The sequence below is a fragment of the Brassica rapa genome, chromosome A09 (assembly GCF_000309985.2).
Source record: "Brassica rapa cultivar Chiifu-401-42 chromosome A09, CAAS_Brap_v3.01, whole genome shotgun sequence".
NCBI lineage: Eukaryota > Viridiplantae > Streptophyta > Magnoliopsida > Brassicales > Brassicaceae > Brassica > Brassica rapa.
In genome coordinates, this window is record NC_024803.2 from 36873556 (window position 1) to 36895498 (window position 21943).

General features: G+C 36.5%; 6 protein-coding genes across 10 annotated transcripts; 2 read left to right on the plus strand and 4 right to left on the minus strand.

Annotated features, from left to right (window-relative positions):
• Window positions 1-575: 575 nt before the first annotated feature.
• On the minus strand, window positions 576-4627 carry LOC103841786 (serine/threonine-protein kinase-like protein ACR4). The gene is made up of 2 exons (XM_018654536.2): window positions 3870-4627; window positions 576-3737 (listed from the first exon to the last, which is right to left on the minus strand). Exon 2 carries the CDS (start codon window positions 3432-3434, stop codon window positions 768-770), a length of 2667 nt encoding a protein of 888 aa, XP_018510052.1. The 5' UTR covers window positions 3435-3737; window positions 3870-4627; the 3' UTR covers window positions 576-767.
• Window positions 4628-4867: 240 nt separating this feature from the next.
• Window positions 4868-7670, minus strand: LOC103841787. Of its 3 annotated transcripts, XM_009118356.3 has the most exons (8): window positions 7523-7670; window positions 7060-7215; window positions 6739-6841; window positions 6562-6662; window positions 5932-6316; window positions 5480-5850; window positions 5241-5393; window positions 4868-5138 (listed from the first exon to the last, which is right to left on the minus strand). In XM_009118356.3, the coding sequence occupies exons 2-7, from the start codon at window positions 7192-7194 to the stop codon at window positions 5352-5354; spliced, it is 1137 nt and encodes a 378-aa protein (XP_009116604.1). In that variant the 5' UTR covers window positions 7195-7215; window positions 7523-7670; the 3' UTR covers window positions 4868-5138; window positions 5241-5351. The 3 variants fall into 3 exon arrangements, with proteins under 3 accessions (XP_009116604.1, XP_033136001.1, XP_009116603.1); XM_033280110.1 differs by having other exon boundaries at window positions 4882-5138; window positions 5480-6316; window positions 7523-7668; XM_009118355.3 differs by having other exon boundaries at window positions 4882-5138; window positions 5480-6316; window positions 7060-7214; window positions 7404-7539.
• Window positions 7671-9943: 2273 nt separating this feature from the next.
• Window positions 9944-10909, plus strand: LOC103841789 (calmodulin-like protein 4). Its single transcript, XM_009118357.3, has one exon. It carries the CDS (start codon window positions 10196-10198, stop codon window positions 10790-10792), a length of 597 nt encoding a protein of 198 aa, XP_009116605.1. The 5' UTR covers window positions 9944-10195; the 3' UTR covers window positions 10793-10909.
• Window positions 10910-11581: 672 nt separating this feature from the next.
• On the minus strand, window positions 11582-13798 carry LOC103841790 (protein FAR1-RELATED SEQUENCE 6). 3 transcript variants are annotated; one of them, XM_009118359.3, is made up of 3 exons: window positions 13393-13798; window positions 12076-12668; window positions 11582-11997 (listed from the first exon to the last, which is right to left on the minus strand). In XM_009118359.3, the coding sequence occupies exons 1-3, from the start codon at window positions 13397-13399 to the stop codon at window positions 11800-11802; spliced, it is 798 nt and encodes a 265-aa protein (XP_009116607.1). In that variant the 5' UTR covers window positions 13400-13798; the 3' UTR covers window positions 11582-11799. The 3 variants fall into 3 exon arrangements, with proteins under 3 accessions (XP_009116607.1, XP_033136034.1, XP_009116608.1); XM_033280143.1 differs by having other exon boundaries at window positions 12076-12658; window positions 13225-13794; XM_009118360.3 differs by having other exon boundaries at window positions 13225-13784.
• A 1217-nt stretch (window positions 13799-15015) lies between these two features.
• Window positions 15016-17718, plus strand: LOC103841792 (probable fructokinase-4). Its single transcript, XM_009118364.3, has 4 exons — window positions 15016-16535; window positions 16811-17143; window positions 17228-17344; window positions 17429-17718. Exons 1-4 carry the CDS (start codon window positions 16134-16136, stop codon window positions 17555-17557), a joined length of 981 nt encoding a protein of 326 aa, XP_009116612.1. The 5' UTR covers window positions 15016-16133; the 3' UTR covers window positions 17558-17718.
• LOC103841791 (receptor-like protein 6) lies at window positions 17166-21751 on the minus strand. Its single transcript, XM_033280075.1, has one exon. It carries the CDS (start codon window positions 20678-20680, stop codon window positions 17822-17824), a length of 2859 nt encoding a protein of 952 aa, XP_033135966.1. The 5' UTR covers window positions 20681-21751; the 3' UTR covers window positions 17166-17821.
• Window positions 21752-21943: the final 192 nt, after the last annotated feature.

Consider the following 21943-nt stretch of genomic DNA (forward strand, 5'->3'; position numbering starts at 1 on the left):
TTGCACAATTTTGAATAAAATTGATTCATTCATGACAAGAATTTAACCGATCCGTTCGGATATAGATCATTTTTTTGTAACGGATTTTTGGGTTAAAAGTAAATTTTATTTGGATATTATAATTTTTCGTACAAGATCTGGACTCAGATCTTTTAAAAAAACCGGATAAGTTTATAGGAACCTAAAATAATTAAATAACTTATGTGTTTATAAATATCAATAAACAATTTATAAAAATGTAAAAATTAACACCTGTACATCAAGTTCTAGTTAGTCATTAAAATAAACTAAAACTTTCTAACCTGAGAGGTTGTAGTTACTTGAGGTATACGTTTGGTTGTTGACTCAAAAAAAGAGCTTTAACTCTTTATCATATTCCATTAGGTTTAGTGTTGGTAATGGTATATTCTTCTTTCTCATTGTATGCTCCCATTACCCTCTCCGCAGGCGCTTAAGGCCATTGCAGAATCTGAGAAATATTTAACTCTTATCACATTCCATTTAGTTCTCTGCTAGATTCGGTATAAATGCAAGCAATCTTGAGTCTCAAGAAAGTATACGAGTGAGAACACAAATTGAGTATGACCAAATCTTTAACTTAAGTGTAACAATTACAAAGGAACTTGGTAATATAATTAGTAAGAAAAAACCTTCAAACATTCTTCCTTAAAGAGTCTCTCTCATTGTTACATTCATGTCTTGCAAACACAATATACATCAGAGTGATTTAAGTTATATATGTCAAGAGAGAAAACACTACTTTCTTTTTAGAAATTATGATGCAAGAACAAGCTCTGTCCAGGAGAAGCTGGTCCTATCTCCTCTTCAAGACTCCTCAACGCCTCTTGTTGTTTCCTTCCTTCATCCTCCACCTCCTCCACCACATCACCTTCAGACGCTGAAGACTTCCTCCTCTGAGACGATGTCACGCTAGGGAAAGTTATCCACGACCCGCCTCTAAACTCAGTGTTCTCCGAACCGATCCTCCACGACTTCTTGTGCATCCTGCTGCTCCCAAGAACCACTTCTGTCGGTAATATCGGCTGCTCGCTGCTCGGGTTCCCCATCAGCTGCGCGAGAGCTCTCTCCAGTGATGTTGTCACTTTATCCATCGACGGTCTGTCTTTGCCTCTCATCCTCACGCATTTGCAAGCCACGCTCACTATTCTCCTAAGAGCTTCGATCTCAGTTGGTTGTTTCAGGACCGGGTCCAAGATTGATGTAATATCTCCAGCTTTGATCAAAGGAACCGCCCATTCTACTATGTTCCCTTCTTCATAGTGCATGTCTATAGCTTTCCTTCCACTTAGGATCTCGAGAAGCAGGACTCCGAAGCTGTAGACATCAGACTTGGTTGTGAGATAGTGTAGTCTATAATACTCAGGGTCAAGGTAACCGAGAGTGCCAGCTGGCAGTTCTGCTAAAGGAGAGCCACTATCAACAGGACCAAGCAAGGAGAGACCAAAGTCAGCTACTCTAGCGTTGTGTTCTTCATCTATAAGTATGTTTGATGATTTGATATCACGGTGGATGACAGGAGGACAAGCGTAGCCATGCAAGTACTCGATTCCTCTAGCAGCTTGGACAGCAATGGTGACTCGTTTAACCCAATCTAGCTGCTCTTTCAAGGCCTTGTTCTTACCGTGAAGATGGTTGTAGAGTGAGCCATGCGCCATAAACTCGTAAACAAGAAGCCTCTCTCCTCCTTCTTCGCAGTAGCCAAGAAGGCTAAGGAGATGAGCATGGTTGAGTCTTGACAACAGATCAAGCTCGGTGCGGAATTCGTTTGAGTTCTTCTGTTTGTCTGATGACATTATGGCCTTCTTCACAGCGACAGTGGTTCCATCTCTCAGCACTCCTTTGTAGACACATGAGAAGCTCCCTTTCCCTACTATTGACTCTTCTTTGAACCCTTCTGCTGCTTTCTCCAGCTCCTCGTAGGTGAACACTCTAGCCCTTCTCCGCTTCTGCAACTTATCAAGATCCGGACGGCCGTTATCTTTGGTAAACGCTGAATCTTTAGAAGACCTTGCATCACTCTCTGAGCACCTACAATGCCTTAGTCTGTACCGAACGTATAAAACCGCTGATATTGATACAACTGCAGTTAGAAGCAACGCAAAGCCAATCTCTGCAGTTGCAATAGGTAGCTGCAATGACCAAAACTTCCCTCTTGGCTTGCCGTCACCACTCAATGAAGTAGAAGAAGAACAGTTTGAGGAACAGTCAGAAGAGACGCAAGTGGAGCAGTTGTAAGCACAAATCTGATCAGATCTCTCTGTGCATTCACTCTTCTGATACATCTCAGGAGGGCAAGTGGAACTACACGGCAAGCAAACGTGAGAGCCGGGAGATTTGCAAGGGCCACCGAGTATATGACTCCCTGGAGGGCAAGGAGCTTCTCTGCACAGTCCTGGCGAGACAGCTAAAGGGATAGAAGCAGGGAAACCAAGACCCCAACAAACCGGCGGCATACCATTCCCTGTGGGTACTCCACAAGTGAAGTAGTTCCCTGCTGCAAGATCATAGAAGCCCATTCCTTTAGGAGGAGTTGTACTCTTATTCACAAAGAACCCCCAACAAACAGCACTATGATCATACTGTTTGATTCCACAAGCATAAAACTTCCCACCAACAACAGTTAAGAGTGGCTCTTTTGGTGGTAAGTCAAGAATCTTGTCTGCTGCGGTTGGGTTCCCTGAGATCTCTTCTTCAAACTCTAAGCTCTTTCCCCAACAAAGAACTCTGGAGTTTAACCCGTCTAGAATGCCACAGACATGGTATCCACCAGCTGCAATCTTCTGAAACTTTGTTTCCTTTGGGATTAAACTGATGACTTGGCTGCTATTCTCGTCTCCCCAACAGAAAACAGACTTATCCTTAGAGGAGAGTCCACAGTTGAACTCAGAGCCAGCAGAGAGTGAGTGAATCTGCTTGTCAAAGACAAAGTTTCTAGTCATATTGTACCCCCAACAATCAACAAGAGACGAAGAAGAAGAAGAAGAAGAAGAACCAATGTTGCTACTCTTCCTCAAACCGCAGAGATGATAATCTCCAGCACTAAGTTCTAAGTACTCAGCTCCTTTGACCATTGGCTGAGGAACTCCCATTTGAATAAACCCACTGTTTCCCCAACAATAAGGCTGATGAGACTGCATCAAAAGCCCACACATGAACCCATCTCCACCTGTTAAACCAATGAACTGGAAATGAGCAGGAGTCCCATAGAGGATCGCTGCGTTGGATCCATAGCAACCCACAAGATGAGACCCATCAGATTTCAGACCACAGAACACAGAACCACCTTCTCCATAGGAGATTGCTATTGAAGACATTGAGCCTAGAGATGAAACAAGCTGCCATAGATTAGTGAAAAGCACTAGCTTTGCAAGGAGGTTCCAACCTTCCCTTGCTCTCCTTTCACACATTCTCATCCTACACTCAGAAAAAGTCAACCCACACGCTTCTTAGTTACTCTCTTCACTTTCTGAGACATTCCATAGACTTGAGCATATAGCAAAGTGTCACAAGAAGCTCCACATAACTAAGACCTTTCTTTACTTCAATCAAAGAAGCATGCAACATCTAAAGAATTGAAATTTCAAGCAATGAGAGATGAACTAGTGTCATAGAATCAACGGAGCCATGAGAAGACAAGTCTCCGAAGATTCAGGAAACAATCTTGAAGTGGAAAATTCAGACAACCATGTGAACAACCTCTTGTCTCTCTTTTTCCTCTGCAGCAAAAAAAAAAAACAAAAACAAAATCACTTACCACTTTCAGATCATAGAGCGCAAGGTAATAACAATCATAGCATACTTAAAAAGAACATTTAAACTCCTAAATTTCCAAGAATAGAAAGAAGCACCTCTCCAAGTAAAGATTCTTGAACTGGGTTTCTTGTTTTTTTTTGTTGCCGACTAAATAAGTGTAGAGAGAGAAAAAGAGAGTGGGTGATGAAAGTATGAGCTAGAGTTATACACTCAGGACTAGCTCATGGAAATCTTGAGAACTCCAGATAGGAAGAGAGAGAGAGTCATGGAGGGGTCTATCACAGTGTCCTGTAGTACTGAGAAGGTCAGCATTAAATGCGGACCAAAGCTGCTTCTTCTGAGTACTGGCAAATGTAGGTGAAGTTATTTAATATGATGGAGTTATTGTTACCAAACTTTCTCTGTCTTTCTTTCTTTATTCTAAATAATTCCCATATTCTTCCCAAATTTGTGCAATCAACCCCCTCAAAAGCTTTGTAACAAGTTTCCATCTCTATTGCCACATTGGAGTTAAAGTTTAACACACCAATCAATGAGTTTGTTTACTTGCGCCGTTGCCGTTGGTGTTTGGTTTTGAGCAAACCCAAAACATAGATGAAAGTCTCTAAACTTTATATTATATACAAATAGTAAATGAGGTTTCGTGCACGTATTTAGATGTTCAACTCTGGTCTCTCGAGACGCGAGACCCAGACATCCTCTTTTGTCTTCTTCCTTCTCATCTCCTTGTGCCTCCCCAAAGAAATGGTTTGTCATCTTTCAAACCATTTCTGTGTGTCTTTAACACACACAATAAGACCATCTCTGTGTGTCTTTAAGTTTCTATATGTTTCTGAACATTGAATTTTGAGGTTGATGTTGTACCTTTACTGATTCTAAGATCATAAACTCAACTAACTTTTCGGTTCAGATCCAATGGATGAGAACTTGCCACTGGCCAGTCACGTGCTACTCACATGCTAACAAAACAAGCCATATAAAAAGACATTGTAGACACTGAATCTCACAGACTCTACTTGAAAACATCTACTTAACTAACTTATCAAGATTCAATCCAAGAGGATACTCTTTCATCTGGTCTGTAAACAGAAGCTTTGCTCTTTGGAACTTTGTGGTTATATAATCCTCATGGAGGTTACTTCAACAACATGGTGTATTCAACATTGGTTTTGTAAGCTAACCACTCCAACATTGGTTTGTGAATGATGTGTATAACAAACATAGAATTGTGTTTTCAAAAGGACGAAACCAAAAGAGAATTGCATACTGACCTAAAAACTAACATCTCCCCTAGGTCATTGCAAGAAACCTTCAGTAATATTCGACCCAATGCTCTCGAAGGAACTCTCCATATACTTGATGGCCTAATTGTAAAGCCAACAACCAAAAACAAATACTTCATATAACATCTTTTTTTTTTGTTCTCTCATTCATATGATATAGAGAGAGAGAGCACAACATCATACCTCAAAAAAACAGCAGTAGAAAACCACTTGGTCAGAGGAAAAAGGCCATCTTGACTATCTCTACAATCAGGTATTATACAATACAGTGGATGGCTTCACCATCCAAACAAGTCACTCTAACCTTACCTGCTCACTGAAAACTTCGCTCTTTTCCTGTGAAAGAAGAAACAACACAAAGGCATAACGCAACTGTGGTGTTTATTGGTCGTAGCAAATAGATTAGAAATAAGATGTTTCACCTGCTCTTCACCATCTGGTGGCAGACAATTCTTGACTCCATTGTACCGGAACTTGAATGATTCAGAATAGCTAGTGGCCTCTCTATCGATGATGAGCTCTGAACACAATGCGTTTGAGGGATAAGCCTCTACTGCTTCTGATGATGATAACTCAGAACCAGCTCCCACCTTTTGAAAACTCTCCATGGATGGATTCTGGGGAGTTTCAACAAGGAGATCATCACCAGCTGGATGATTCTGTTCTGCAGCAACCATGACAGCGTCACTTGACAACTTCTTCCCTGGTGGATCAACACATTCCAAGTCAACTGGATTTACACAGCAGCTTTTGCTACACGATTCGGTACAAGATGATACAATCTGGCCAGGTCCTGAAGATTCAGGTATGGACAAGTCAACCCCATTTTGATCCTTGCACGGTTCTATAGCAGACGGTGCTAGAGACAGCTCACCATTGGAATGATGATCAGAAGCTACTTGAGTACTGTCTTTCTTTTCCGGACTTGAAGATGATTCTCTCCTTACATCCCCATCCTCGTCTTCCTCTAAACTCTTATGTTTCTTACACTTTGTAGCATTATCAGTACCAAGATCAGAATCTGGGGATTTCCTTCGACGAATACTATCATATACATTGACCTCACTTGTCATGCTACTAACCCAGTCTGATGGATTGAAATTAAGATCAACTGAAAGGCTAATACCCTCTTCCATACTGACATGAAACTCAAACGAAGACGAACTAGGACTATCATCACTGTCTACCTCTTTCATTCTATTCTCTAGCTGAGGATCCATTGGACCCTTTTCATTCAATTTCAAACCACCATTTCGCTCCTGCATTCCCACAAAAACGTTTAAAGAAACATTATAACTTTTGGCAAGCAAAAGAGTGGCAGAGTTTTAAGGAATGCAGAAGTCACCATAGAAAGTAGAAAGGACAAAAACATCTAAGCAACTATATCATCAATACATCTCGTTGATTTGAGAACTATACTAAAATCTAACGATATGAGTCATGTACGCAATATTATAAAGTCTTATGAAAAAAACCAACCAATGAAAACTACGTTGAATCGAACCTGAGACTGTGTACTATCCCCAAGGATAAAGCCTGGTCCTCTAGCCACTGTACTTTGAAAACAACCCTCTCTGGTTATGTTCAATTCGTTACCATATGAATCTGCAAGAACATTTACGCAGACTTCAATAATAGCTACAAGGGAAAACTTAAAGCAACAAAAATAAATTCGTCAAACCTCTTTTCACATCCCATGTTCTACTCACTGGTCCTCTCGAAGTTGTAGCCGAGCTACCTTGAATCCCAGCGACCCCAAAGCCTACCGAGTTCAAACTATTTCTCTGCAAAATTATTAGATACAACAACAACACATGATTAGGTGCCCAAACAAGTAACATCATTAGCAGAAACAACAGTTCATGTGATGTGATACCATATTAAATTATCTACCAAACAAGGCATAAAGATGCACATTAATGATACCAGATTATCTTCAAACCATATATAGCTTTTGTCTGTAAAAAAATTGAATAGCCAACAACAACAACAAAATAACTACCTCGAAAAAAGAAGCTAATGATTCAGCCATATCTGAACTTGATCTATTGGCTGGCAAATTATACTTCTTGCACAAACTCTGAAGCTCTTTCCTTGAGAATCCGCAATAGAAATCCACATCTTTTTTCCTGACCATCTGTTACCGTTACACCACACCTTTTTCAAAAACAAAACACTTTATTAGGAGCCTTGAAAAAACAAAGTAATGACATTTACAAAAAACACAGAGTTCAAGACTTTCCCCAACGGTCACAACGATTTCCCCAATTTTACAAATCTAGAAGCAATACGAAACTAGTTCTCAGCTGGAAAAAGAGAGAAACTTTATGCAAAGAGAATGCTTACTGTTTACAACAGAACATCAAAACATAGGGACGACTAAAGTTGAATCCCAATTAGATCGAAAGATTACGACTTTTTCGTAAAGAGAGAAGCTTTAATGGGGGAGGGGTAGAAGCTAATACCTGGTGATGGGGGTGCTTTTTCCGGGAAATTTGCCGAGAAAGTGTGAGAAGATTTCTGGGGAAAAAAGAGAAGTACGATTTCGAAATCTGCAGGGATGGAAGCAGACAGAAAGAGCCCACTTATGAGGACCTGTTGTGTCTTCTTCAAATGTGGTCGTGTAATGATAAAACTCAAATCCTTTTGAGGCTTTGATATATGGGCCTGTTTTAAAGCCCATTAATTTTCATTCGGTCCGAAACGCAAATAAAACAAAAAAATTATTCGGAGAATCAAAGTTGGATTATGTTATGGTTTAATCCGAGTAATGTATAATGGGTGGGGTGGGAGTTCAGTTTCTGGTCCCATTATTCTTTTTGTGACCGTCCAAACTCCAACGACAACTAGAGAAGCCATCCGTTAGAATTTTATTTTATTTTTGTAAAAGTATGATTAACAATCCGTTTGATTATTATTTAAAAACTATACATAATAGTGACAGATTATTAACAATAATATGAAAAATTAACCTTTAGCTTCGATGGTGAGAGATTTTATATATGAACCATTTCCATACCACAATAAACAGATCAGTTTCTTTTTGAGAAATAAATAAACAATCCATAACCAGAGTATATAATTTTTTCGTCTGTATAAAACGACATGGCTGTGTAAAACGGTCTCTGACGAGAAGCACGTGAATGCTCTCACCTCAGTACATGCAACCCAAATGAACGTCTCCAGATAATCATGCTAGATTAATTGAACTGACACTAAACATACTCGGGTTTAATTTTATAACTGAATTCTTTCAAGTATATTTAAGTTGCAGATGTTACATTAGTCTAATGGTCAAGTTGCTCCTATACTACTTGTTCACGTTCACCCACCATCGTTTCATTCGTTTGTGGTTAACTATATATATTTTTCGTTTCAAAAAAGTTTATTTAGGATTTACATCAAAACTATTACGCTTATGCAAATAGTTTCAAAATGCAATTGACAACATACGAGTCTATTATCTATACATATACATTATGTGTATATTTATGTTTGCTTTAATTTTAATTCAACCGATTCTGGTATTAGGTACGTTTGGTTATGTGTTTCAGAAAAAAAAAAGGTATGTTTGGTAATATCACATGGTTTATCAGCATTTGATCATATAATTAATTAATCAAAAATCCAAAACCATTTTCAATATAACCAGCTTATATAGTGGAACAATAGTAAAATGATTTATTTTGTGAATTGAGAGATTAGCGCTCCAATCCTCCACTATAATTTCAGAACAGATCATGCCAGAGATATCGAAGTACAACTTGTTAAAGTACTAGTATAGTTCGATTATCATTATTTCTCAATGCTATCACAATACTTAATTAGATGCGTAATTATAAAATTAATAAATAACAAGTAAGAATCAAGGATCATGAGTAGTAGTGGCTTTGGATGAGCTGGAAGACAACTATAACACGAGTAGTCGCACAGTGTGATTGGATACCCTTACAGGTTTATACACCCCGTCAGAATCCACAGAGTTTTTATATAGTAGTTACGAATTTTGCGGAAAATTTCTGTGTTTAGTTTTGTTATGCTTAAGCAAAGCATCAGTTGCCAATACAAGTTTTACCGATGAAAACAAGTGTACGAAAACGCACTCAACATATCTTTTCAAAAATATTTATAACTTAGTGTTAATACTATACGTTAAGTTTAAACTATAAGTTTGTTCCGCTTCATTTGCTTCGCTTGATTCTAGTATTTACACGCTAACTTTACAATATGTCTTTGCGAAATAATATGTTTTACTTGTTCCAATATTCATATGACTAATGGTCATATTCTAAAGGCCCTCATCCTCTCCTTTGGTGACATGTGCTCCAGTGCTGCACTAATACTCATGTTTTAATTTATTAAGCAATAAATGGGGACAAGAACCAAACATCAACAATTATAACAACGCGTTAACGGAACGAATAATTAATTTTTTTTCTTTATTTCTCTAAAATAAAATTGAATAATCCTTCATTTTTAAACTCTCTACCTTCTTCACGCGTATTCTCCAACTTATATAATTTAAAATTAAAATTTCCAACTACTTACCTTGTCTCTTTTACTCTTTTATTATTCTTTATAGACTACAGAAACTCCACCTAAATCTACTTTTAGCTTTTATATAGATAGCAAAATGTTTTAAAATGTATATTTTTTTTGAAAATGTTTAAAAATGTATATTGACACAAAGATAACGTGAAAGTGCATATTATAGTTCAGTATAATATCCAAATTGTCGACTAGTGTTTTGTATTTTGTTGGAGATTTGAGTCTTACCTTTAGTGTTTAAGTAACAAATAGTTTTAGCTATCTTTATTACACATGTCAAAAACAATTACAATATGTCCTGGAAATTGTATGAAAATGTTTTTGGAATACATTGAAACTTTTTTTTTCTAAACTCCAAAAGGTTAAAATACTAAGCAAATGGGTAACGTCTAGGTTAGTGAACGGTTGTACCGAAAAAGATTTTATATAAGAAAGATCTTTTCCCAAATTAATAATATTAACTGCATACATATCTCTCTCCCCCTCTATAAAATATAATCTTCAGACAATGTTCACTTCAAGTCTCTCTTGTGTAACAGAACATCAAAGCTCCTTTTTCCTGAGTTCTCTGTTCTTAAAGGTCAAGAGTTATGGTGAGAGTCTTTCTTCTCTACAATCTTTTAAACTCATTTCTTCTTTGTCTGGTTCCCAAGAAGCTTAGAGTTCTCTTCCCTCCTTCGTGGTACACCGACGACAAGATCACACCACCGTCTGAATCGGAATGTTCTTTGAGAACAGACCCGGTGGATCTAAAAAGAGTGTTTCAGATGTTTGACAAGAACGGAGACGGCCGCATCACAAAGGAAGAGCTAAATGATTCTTTAGAGAATCTAGGAATATTCATGCCAGACAAAGATCTGATCCAGATGATCCGAAAGATGGATGCAAATGGAGATGGCTGTGTAGACATAAACGAGTTTGAGTCTCTTTACGGTTCGATAGTTGAAGAGAAAGAGGAAGAGGATATGAGAGATGCGTTCAATGTGTTTGATCAAGACGGTGACGGGTTTATTAGTGTTGAAGAATTAAAGTCTGTGATGGCTTCCTTGGGACTCAAGCAAGGTAAAACTCTAAAGTGTTGTAAAGCGATGATTACTCAAGTTGATGAAGATGGTGATGGTAGAGTCAATTACAAGGAGTTTCTTCAGATGATGAAATCTGGTGGATTTAGCAATAGATCATCATAAGATTAAAGCTGATTTTATCCTTTGTTACTCTGTAAATAGTTTCATTTAATGTTTTTGTATTAATCTTGAACTGAATTGTTAAAACATTAAACAATCTTTGTTTTTTTCTTACAACTATGAGTGGTGCATGCCACGTGACTTCGCCAGCTTGGAACACTCATGTGTCGTATACACTCCCAAATGTTTTAGAGTTTTACCTCATGCAAAATAGGAGTCAAAATAGAATTAAAGAGGTAAAAATAGATTGATTTGGATATCTTTTGATACTTTTTGGATATTTTACTTTGCTGTTTTGATAATTTTTGGATATTTTATGTATTTTAAATATTTCATAGATATTAGATCTAAAATAACTAAATATTCAAGTATATAATAGTGATTCAGTATTTGAAATATTTTGGTTCAGATCGGATTTGCTTCTAAATATTAAAATTTTGGATATATTAGGATATTTAATCAATTTCAACTGATATTATTTTTCGGATCGGATTCGGTTTTTAATATCTATATATATATAGAAATTCAAATCTGAACATTTTGCCAAATTAGAGTTTTTATCTCATGAGAGTCAAAATAGAAGCAAAGATGTAATGAAAGATTGATTATTGGAAGAAGATGGGTTTATGGTCACGCAAAGTGGATAAAAAAATTCAGATTTGAATATTTTGCCAACACTCCCAAGCTGGTTTGAATCTCACTTTCAGAGTTATCTTCTTTAACAGATTGTTAAAGTTTCTCCAATCTATGTAGTAATAATATATATAGCTTACTCTATTCGACCAGCAGAAGGATATTACAGAGGATTTTGATAGAGCTTATATACATTTACACCAAACTCAATGTTGGAAACATAAGAAAAACAAAACAAAACTTTCTTGAAGACAGTTGCATGCTCTTTTGTTTTTGACAAGAAAAATGTTTATTAAGAGAATCTCAGAGAATGGGGGGGATAAAGAAGAGACGATCTATCTCCTAAATTTAACCTGAGACAAATAAAAAAAAAGAGACTATACTTGGTTCTGTTGATGATCTCTCTGTTCCAGATCCCTCACATTGTCTACTATGTGCTGGATTCTCTTAGTAAGACTTTCATTGTGCTGCTCAATCTGTTCAAAGAGCATCTCCAGATGCCTCTTGTAAGTCGCAGCTCTCTTTTTCTCTGCAGCTAGCTGCTGCATCAGCTCCTGAATTTTATCATGCTCATTCTGCAAACGAGAAACAAACAAATCAAACCAGCACACATGAACATGCCAAAATAACAACTGATAAGAGCAACAACTAACCGGATACTGATCATAGATGCAACCCCTTCGAACTCTTCCAGGCATCAAAGGATGGTTATGCTCCTTGGCAAACTTTGTGATAACCCATTTACCAGAATTTTCTTTTCTAATCAAGATCATTGCTCTACACCCAACCCTTGTCTCCGCTCTTTGTCTAATAACCTTGTCACGCTTGCTAGGCAACCTGTACCCTTCCTTGTTGCAAACAAGCTGCCTTCCTATGGGAGATCCATCATGTCTCGACCGTGAGAGTTTGCTAACACGGATGACGAACCCTACTTTTGTAGCGTAAGCGTTATAAAACCCATGTGCTGCTGCTTCAGACTCGAACTCCTGCCCAACATAAGGCTCATCACCACCTTGAACCTCCTCCTCGGCCATATCAGAAACTGCCAGAGGGATAGAGTCCGGATCAACCTTCTCGTCTTGCTCAAGAGGCATTTCTTGATTAGAACTTTCACCTATCTCGTTATGGTTTTCATCGTCTTGCTCAATCATTGCTTGACCAGAGGTTTCACCCATTTCATTATGGTTCTCGACTGAAATCGTCATCATCATCCCATCAGCATCACCGTTATCAATCCTGAAATCCACTGCAAATGAACAACCATTTGCACAAAGAGAAGCAATCAACAGGAGGACAAAAACACGTTTTGACACGCATCAGATATCTACCAAAGAACAAAGTACAAGTTTTTATCCTCTTACAAGAAGAAACCTTTAAGACAAATCTTAACTACAAGTGGTTTTAAAACACGTTTTGACACACATCAGACATCTACCAAAGAACAAAGTACAAGTTTTTATCCTCTTACAAGAAACCTTTAAGACAAAACTTAACTACAAATGGTTTCAAAACACACAATTTTGTCATACATCAGATATCTATCAAAAAACAAGTACAAGTCTTTATCTTTTCTTACAAAACAGCCTTCAAGACAAAAGCTTAACTACAAGTGGTTTCAAAACTCTACAGACTCCACGACAATACAAAAACAAAGTTCCCTTTCTTTAAGGGTAGGCCTAAGCATGTTTTGAGATGAATCTATTCAAAGATTCAAGCTTTTAGCAATGGAGAGTTCATTAAATCATCAGAAAGTATCGAGCTTTGAGGAACTAAATAACGGTGAAGGAACAAATCAATCTTACTGTCAGAGTTTTTTTCCGGGAGGATTCGCCGCCGGCGGAATTAGGTTTTTCGATGGGGGGGGGAGAGACAGAGAAGGTGCCGGTTCAGGGTATGGATTACAAGGGACGCAGTAAACCTATGACGTGGCGAGAGATGATTGGATCAATATCGGAAAGAAGTCAACTCACCGTTCATCTAAGCCATGGGGTGGATCGACTCTATGGTTTGTACTGTGCGCTTCTCCTCCTCTGATAACTCCTCGTTATGTGTTTTTTCTTTGCTTTTTAAAGATTTTTTACAGCGTAATTCTCGCCGACCGGCCCACCGGTTCGACCGGTATGTCCACTACTTTTGATAATTTTACAAATCAATCCCTTTATTATCCTTATTCTACAGAATCACCCCTGTATGTATTAACGTATCCTTTTAATTCCTTGCCTTTAATTTACGTGTCAACAAGGTCGATTTAAGCTAACTGCAAACATGATTAGTCAGCCTGTTGTTGAACTCCACACCCTAACAGAGCTAATTCCATAATATGCTTACGTTAAGTGACATTTGTTGAGCCTACATACACGTATTAACACCATTGATACATTCAAATCAACCTGATATTCAGCGTGGTAGTATACTTAGCAACATACAAAAGGGTTTACTTATAGCTTACTAGTACCCAAAAGCTTACACACAAACACAATCAAATATTTGTATCGATGTTGCTAGAGCTGGTGTATAAATCCAAACTAGGGTAAACCTTCACATCATTAGTCACCCAAAATTAGATGTCAAAATCATAATATGGCAGAGACATGACAAATAGATATTATTTGTTGCACTCACGACTCACGACCAATTTTACGTTCATACTTCTCAAATTAACCGGTCAGATCATGTCTCTTGAGTCTTGATAAAAGTGGGTTTTCCAGCACAACCGAACCACCAATAACAAACACAGCAAGGCCGACAAACCCGATCATCATGTAAAGCTGAGCCAAGGTATATGTTCCTAAATGATAATTGTAAAATCATGTTTAAAAAAAATATGATAAGTAAAAGTGTAAAACCATAGATAACTAACTTCGCAATAAAAAACCACCCCAAAAAACAAATTGACTATAAGGAAATGATTTGTTAAAAGTTGTAAAATATTAATATTGTAAATTTAACCACGATCAATACGATAACTTTATAAAATGCAATCTTCTGTATATTAAAAAAAAACATTATAACATTTGAGGTATTCATGTGTCATCACCACAACGAGTCTTAAAATCCTTACATAAATAGGCTGATTCATCTAAATGTATAATAATTTTTTTATTAAATTAATCATAAATTCACTATTAATGTTTTTTATTCTTTTCTTAAATAAAAATTACAAAATTACTTAATATGGCTAAAGTATATATGAAAATTAATGATTATGAATAATAAAATTTGATAAAAATTAGTGTATTATCTATCATATTTGTTTAATTTTAAATTAAACAACTACATTAACCATATAATAAAAATTTAGACTTATTTTTGTATATGTAACATTTTGATTTTTTTTAAATGACTATAAATTACTAAAACTGTTAAAAGTCTTATATTCAAAATTTTGTGATCTATGGTTTTAATTTTTTGTTATGATAATATACAAATGATTACAAAATCATACAAGTAAGAAGTTTCACTTAATAAATATTATATATGTATATTAATAACGTTTAAATTAAACTTTATACCATATAAAATACATAAATATTTTAATTTCGAGATTTTCTTTGAACAAATTTTTTTGGTAAGAATTTAAATTTTTTTTTTATATCACTGATTTAAAGTTTTTGTTATAATAATACAAATGATCAAAAAACTATATGAGTAAAAATCATCATTTAATATATATCAATATTAAAAATACACATATATATATGTTAATGTCATTTAAATTTAATTATATACCATATAAAATAGAAAAAATATTTTTTGGATTAATGAAATTTGTTTGTGTAGTCACACTAATTTAATTATATATGTAATAATTAATGTGTTTTAATTATTAAATATATATTGATTATTTCATAAATATGTAAAATAATACATAAAAATAGTACATAAAGTTTATTATGCGGAAGACGCAGATCTTAAACTAGTTGTATCTTATTATAACTTCACTACAATGATGAAAATGATCTTATCCTTTTGAAATGCATGGACGTATTATTAAATACGTACGTTTCTCTTGGGTCGTATCCGTTACTGAACATTTACCAAAGATTTAATTTCCTTTAACGTCTAAGTATTGAAGGAAAATCTGTTGATTACTGGGGAATAGGCAATCAAATAGTTCTAACAGATCTCTCATAAATAAAAAAAGGATAAGGATCATATAAGTCAAACCTAATCCAGTTTCTAAAACTAATAAAAATCACACATAAATATTTTAGTATAATTATACATGAGATAATATCCACTAAATGAAAGTGATCCTTAGTAACAAATGAAATAATCCTTTTAGCAAAAAAAAAAAAAACAAATAATCGGAATTAAAAGAGGATTATATGTGTTTATCCAACAATCCTTAGGTAAACCTTGCAAAAGACGTAACATGGATCTCATTAAAAAGGCAAAAAATCCGGTCAAAGGACCAATCAGGCAATCACTGTTCTTATAAGATCTTATACATAATTAGTGATGAACCAATCGAATATTTCGAATTTAATTAGTTACCAAATACATTTTCCGATATATCCGATAATGACGATTTTAAATGGATAAATCTAATAGATTTTAATTAAAAGTTTAAAACGTCTAGTGGATTTGACTAAACAAAGTGATCCTAAACGCTTCTATATAAACACCTCCTTCATTCTCTAACACTTCTCACATCCAATACCTAATCTCTCCCTCTGTTCTCTAATTCTCTAACACACTCATCCCACAAATGGCTACATCCACCGGCGAGAAAAGCTTGATCGTTTCATTCGGCGAGATGCTCATCGACTTCGTTCCCACCGTCTCCGGCGTATCCCTCGCTGAAGCTCCTGGCTTCATCAAGGCCCCCGGTGGCGCACCTGCCAACGTCGCCATCGCCGTTTCCCGTCTCGGTGGCCGAGCTGCTTTTGTCGGAAAGCTAGGTGACGACGAGTTTGGCCACATGCTCGCCGGAATCTTGAAACAAAACGGCGTATCTGCCGAAGGTATCAACTTCGATACTGGAGCTAGGACGGCGCTTGCGTTCGTGACGTTAAGATCCGATGGTGAACGTGAGTTCATGTTCTACCGGAACCCTAGCGCCGACATGCTCCTCCGTCCTGATGAACTCAATCTCGATCTCATCAAATCTGTACGTTACTTTTACATTTTACTTAACTTTTTGTATGTAACGGTTGTTGACACACCTAACGTGGAGGTCAAGTTAGGTTACGAAATGCTCTGTTTTGTTTTATTGACATACCTAACGTAAAGGTCAAGCTAGTTTTTAAAATACTGTTTTTTTTGTAAATGCTCTGTTTTGTTTTATTAACATACATAACGTCAGGGCAAGTTAGATTACAAAGTGCTCTCCCTTTTTTTTGGTTAGGTTGCGAAGTGATCTGTTTTGTTTTTTTTTTGTTACAGGCTAAGGTGTTCCACTATGGATCGATAAGCCTCATTGTTGAGCCATGTAGATCTGCTCACCTGAAAGCCATGGAGGTGGCTAAAGAAGCAGGTGCGTTGCTCTCGTACGACCCAAACCTGAGGCTGCCATTGTGGCCCTCGGAGGAGGAGGCTAAGAAACAGATCCTTAGCATCTGGGACAAAGCTGAAGTGATCAAAGTCAGCGACGAAGAGCTTATGTTCTTGACTGGGTCTGATAATGTTGATGATGAGACTGCTTTGTCTCTGTGGCATGATAACTTGAAACTTCTCTTGGTCACTTTGGGTGAAAAGGGTTGTAACTATTACACCAAGGTAAATAGTTTTTTTTTTCCTAGAGTTTTGACTGTACCATTAAACGTTACTTAAGTTTTTTTATTTGTGCTTGTATGATTACAGAGCTTCCGTGGATCTGTTGATCCTTTCCATGTGAACGCAGTTGATACAACTGGTGCTGGTGATTCATATGTTGGTGCCTTGCTTTGCAACATTGTTGATGACCGTGCTGTTCTAGAGGTAAACATAACATCAGATTAGTCTTTGGCTAATTTGGAATCGTTGCTTCGATTGTTGACTGTGTTCTTGTGTCTTTAACTACAGGACGAAGCTCGTCTCAGAGAAGTGCTTAGGTTTGCGAATGCATGTGGAGCCATTACGACTACGAAGAAAGGAGCAATTCCAGCTCTTCCTACAGAATCTGAGGTTCAGAGTCTCCTCAATGGAAACTGATCTAGGAGTCTAGGACATGTCTGGTCTTACGATTTCACGTTTTTTTAATTTCCTTTTGTTTTCGTTCAGTGTTCAGAGAACAGTTTGATTCTGTTAAATGTGTTTGTATTTTGAGTAACTTTCATAAATTAAAACTCTCAAGTTTAGGGAACGATTATTTATTAAGATAGAGTTTTTATTTTAATAAAAAACAACAATACATTCATGATGCTAAACACAACAGCTTTCATTGAACAGAGATTTAGAAAAAAGAACACCAATGAGCTAACATGTTCTGGTCCGGCCAAAAATCTTCATGAACCACTCAATCTTGTATAAAGCCACTATGTATCCGATTGTGATTCCAAATACAACTCCAGGTGCAAATCCTATTCCTGCTGCCATCCAACTCAACCATTCTCCTTCTTCCTCTTCTTGTAATGACTCCGGCTGTTCAGGTTGTTGTGATGTTGGCTCAGCACCACTTCCACAAACGTCCTTAAGAGAAGAACCAAGAAGTCCAGGATTCCCCTCGTAGGATGAGCATTTCTGTCTCTGAAATTGCGTGCCTTGTGGTATGGAGCCTACAAGCTGATTATGTGAAACATTAATCCACTCAAGTGAAGAAAGCTTTCCAAGCTCTGGAGGAATCTCACCAGAGAGCTTGTTTTGGGATAGGTCTAGTGATTCCAACACCGTAAGGTTGGCCAAAGATGATGGGATGTGGCCTGTAAAAGCATTGCTGGACATATTCAGGATACGAAGTTCCTTTAGTAGACCAATAGATTCAGGAATTTGTCCATGGAGTTGGTTTCCTGAAAAATCGATGGCTGTGTAGACTTTGAGGATACGTTCCATCTCCATTGATACACCTTTAGCCATCAACACAATTGAAGCGTAGTATTGGTGGGGAAGAAAAGCCCCAATGTAGTCTGGCTCTGTAGAGTTGTTGCCTGTCTTGGAGGATATCCCAGTCCAGTTCAGGAAGTAGTCAGACGGTAAGGTGCTGAGGAAGTCATTATGTGATACATCGATGATCTTCAACTGAGGAAATCCCGACCAAACACCGTCAGAGTGATGTAACTTGCCATAGAACTTATTGGAGTGGAGGACAAGAACTTGTAGCTTCTGCAAAGAACTCAACTGGAATGGAAAGGTATCCTTGAATTTGTTGCTTTCCAAGTTTAGAACTTCCAGAGAAGAGCAATTGATGAGAGATGCAGGAAGCTTTCCTTCCAATAGGTTGTGACTGATGTCAAGTGTCTGTAGCTTCGTCGCGTTGATAAATATGTCAGGAAGAGTTCCGTTGAGGCTATTGTTATGAAGCTTTAGATCACTAAGAGAAGTCATGAGAGTCCCTAAGCACCAAGGAATTGAGCCGCTGAAGTTGTTGTTTGACAGATCTAGGATGTATAGAGAGGTTGATCCACATATTGAAGAAGGTAACTCTCCGGTGAAGTTATTCTTAGAAGCAAACAAATATTCGATATAACTTGATGGGATGAATGGTGGCCCTTGGAAAGCATTTGAACTTAGATTCAAGGATCCGTTGAAACCACTGAAAGAGTTCCTAGAAAGATCCAGATAGTCCAACTCTGGTAGCCTCCACAGCCAGTCTGGTACTTGACCTTTCATTTTGTTGTTGGAAAGGGCTAGATCATGTAGATGTGGATTGTTTCTAATGAACTCGGGGAACTCAGTGACTTTGCATCTTGACAGGTACAAAAATTCCAAATTTGATGAAAAATCAGAAGTGATGTTTGTTGTTGAAAGAGGGATTCCCGAGAGAGATAATCCTGATAGGTGTTTGAGAGGCGGAAAGAGATTTAAGTCAACAGGGATGACGTTGACCGAGTAATTGTTACCGCCAAGAAACAAATATTTTAAATTAGACAGCAAAGAGATATTCTCAATGCCAAGGAGGTCACTGAAATGATTTATATCCAAATCGATGTGAGCCAGTGAGGAAATCTTGAATAGGGATGCAGGAATGGTTCCAACAAAAGAGTTTCCGCGCACAGAAAAAAAATGTAATCTGGAGAGTTGGCTTATATTAGGTGGAAGGGAACCTGAAAATTGGTTATAAGAGAGATCGAGAGTACGTAGCTGGGTCAAATTGAGTAGTGCAGATGGAAAGTTCCCGCTGAGTTTGTTATTAAAGACATGAAAAGATATCAACTGTTTTAGATTGCCAATTGAAGAGGGAATTTCACCAATGAAATTATTGTAACTAAGTCGGAGAAAAGAGAGATGAGAAAGGTTTCCAAGTGAAGATGGAATGGTACCTGAAAAGGATGTCATGTAAATGCTTATCCTTTGCAGAGACTTATTTACATGAAAATCAGGAAGTTGACCTCTAAGTTTGGGATTGTCATTGAGGTTAATGAGATGTAAGCTGGGTATGAGAAAAACATTGCTCGGAAATATTCCCAGTAGGTTGCACTTCTCAAGAATAAGCCATCTCAGAGACGACATGTTTGAAAACTCTTTTGGGATTTCTGAAGAGATGTTCACATAGCTCATATCTAGTTCTCTAAGGTTCCTCAAGTTTAGAGCAAGAAGACGGAGAAATGATGGTTCCTCAATGGATAAATTACTTGGTGTATAAGAAGAAGAAGAAGAAGAAGAAGAAGAAGAAGAAGAAAAAGAAGAAGACAGATCAAGAGACACCAAATTGGTTAGTTGAACAATTTCTGTTGGAATCTGACCGGAAAATGAAGAATCAGCAAGGTTAAGCCTCTCTAATCCCATGAGTTTATTGAACTTAGCTGGGATTGTAGAATCAAGGAAGCTGTTATAAGCAAGGTTAAGACTCTGGAGATGCTGCAGTCTAAAAAGACTACTGTTTGGTTTGAGCCGGCCATGAAGACAGCTGCAGCTAAGGTCTAGCCCGATCACCTTGTCCGACTTGGTATCGCACATTACACCATGCCAGTTGCAATAGTCGCTCTTGTTTGCCCATGATTTCGTCTTCGGATCAAGAAACTCACACGACTTTTGAATCTTAAACTCGTTCTTGAACTCCAGAATAATATCACTTTGGTCAGGAGAAGAAGCAAAAGTGCTCAAAATTCTTGAAATTGAATAGAGAAGAACAATGGTACGAAGAAAGATGCTCATCATTGATGAGTTTGAGCTTGTCATGATTTGTTTCTACTTTTGCTACCAGCTGAGTGGATGTATTTAAAATGTTTTTCAAAAGCTCCGAGAAAATATTCAATTCAAACTTTCATTACTTTTGTTTCTTTCAGACCAACCGAACTTTTGATTCACACTAGAAAGAACTATTTATAATGCATAGGTGTAAGGAAAATAGGTGAAAACACATTTTTAAGACAAAAAAAAGTTTAAATAGTTTAACTTGAAGGAGTTAAAATTAAATTAATTATGTCTCGAAACCTAAGAAATTTTAAAATTAAAATAATATACATCTAAACTATTAAAACATGAGAACAAATAGTATTTAGTCCTAAGTTTTTCTCAATAATTACAATAGAATGTCACTGTGATCAAAACACAGTAGTTTTACGCTTTTGCTAACCCAAAATTTTTGTAAACTACAGAAACGTTAACTCGTCTCGTTTGGTACACAATCTTATTAATTAAATTATACCAGCAGGTACCATATACTATTCGAAACCAATACTCAAGATTTAATAGTTGATCAACAACACATACCTTATATTATTCCAATCCTGTACTCCATTAAATCTATGGTTTAAAATAGTTTTTTTTTCTATAAGCTAACCCATTAGAAACAAAACCAAACGATTCATCACGATTTCTTAATCATAATCTAATCAATATTAAGTTTCTGGTTTTATATTTTGGCCAATTTATATTCTGTCTATATTTGTTTAAATTACGCATACCAACATTTTGTATATAGGTCTAATCAAGGTTTGGTTTAGCTAATTTATGGTTTTGTGAATTTTTCGTTTTTTCTGACTACAAAATCGAAACTAAATATGATATTTTCCTAATATATAGCTTAGCTAATTTATAGTTTAGCAAATTTATTATTTGAGAAAAAGACTAGGATAGCATCAAACCAAGTTTTTGTTCCAAACTAACACTCAAAGCTCAAAGTCACAAAAATAAGTTTCATTAAAGAGGTAAATATACAATTATACTCCTTGGTTTAATTAATTCAAACCTTAGGGTTTAGAGTTAAGGGGTTTTGGAATTAGGGTTTAAAATTTTATAAAATAAAAAATAAATACTAAAAATTTAAAAATAAAAATTTTAAAAACAGTTTCAAAAAGTATTTTTGAATTATAAAAAAAAAATTTGAAAAAAAAAAATTTTAAAAAAATTCGAAAAAAAAATTTCAAAAAAACTTATAAAAAATTTCGTATATGAAAACATATAATCTGAAACTATAAAAAAATTATTTTTTTCATTTTT

Bases quoted from the DNA above. Each gene is read 5' to 3' on its own strand.
- LOC103841786 (XM_018654536.2), bottom strand. From the start codon at position 3,434: ATGAGAATGTGTGAAAGGAGAGCAAGGGAAGGTTGGAACCTCCTTGCA.
- LOC103841787 (XM_033280110.1), bottom strand. From the start codon at position 7,194: ATGGTCAGGAAAAAAGATGTGGATTTCTATTGCGGATTCTCAAGGAAA. The intron at 6,317-6,561 runs GTTCGATTCAAC...GTGGGAATGCAG, and splicing joins GGGATAGTACACAGTCTCAG to GAGCGAAATGGTGGTTTGAA. The intron at 5,394-5,479 runs GTGAAACATCTT...CTTCTTTCACAG, and splicing joins CACCAGATGGTGAAGAGCAG to GAAAAGAGCGAAGTTTTCAG.
- LOC103841789 (XM_009118357.3), top strand. From the start codon at position 10,196: ATGGTGAGAGTCTTTCTTCTCTACAATCTTTTAAACTCATTTCTTCTT.
- LOC103841790 (XM_009118359.3), bottom strand. The intron at 11,998-12,075 runs GTTAGTTGTTGC...TCTCGTTTGCAG, and splicing joins GCATCTATGATCAGTATCCG to AATGAGCATGATAAAATTCA.
- LOC103841792 (XM_009118364.3), top strand. From the start codon at position 16,134: ATGGCTACATCCACCGGCGAGAAAAGCTTGATCGTTTCATTCGGCGAG. The intron at 16,536-16,810 runs GTACGTTACTTT...TTTTTGTTACAG, and splicing joins ATCTCGATCTCATCAAATCT to GCTAAGGTGTTCCACTATGG. The intron at 17,144-17,227 runs GTAAATAGTTTT...GTATGATTACAG, and splicing joins GTTGTAACTATTACACCAAG to AGCTTCCGTGGATCTGTTGA.
- LOC103841791 (XM_033280075.1), bottom strand. From the start codon at position 20,680: ATGACAAGCTCAAACTCATCAATGATGAGCATCTTTCTTCGTACCATT.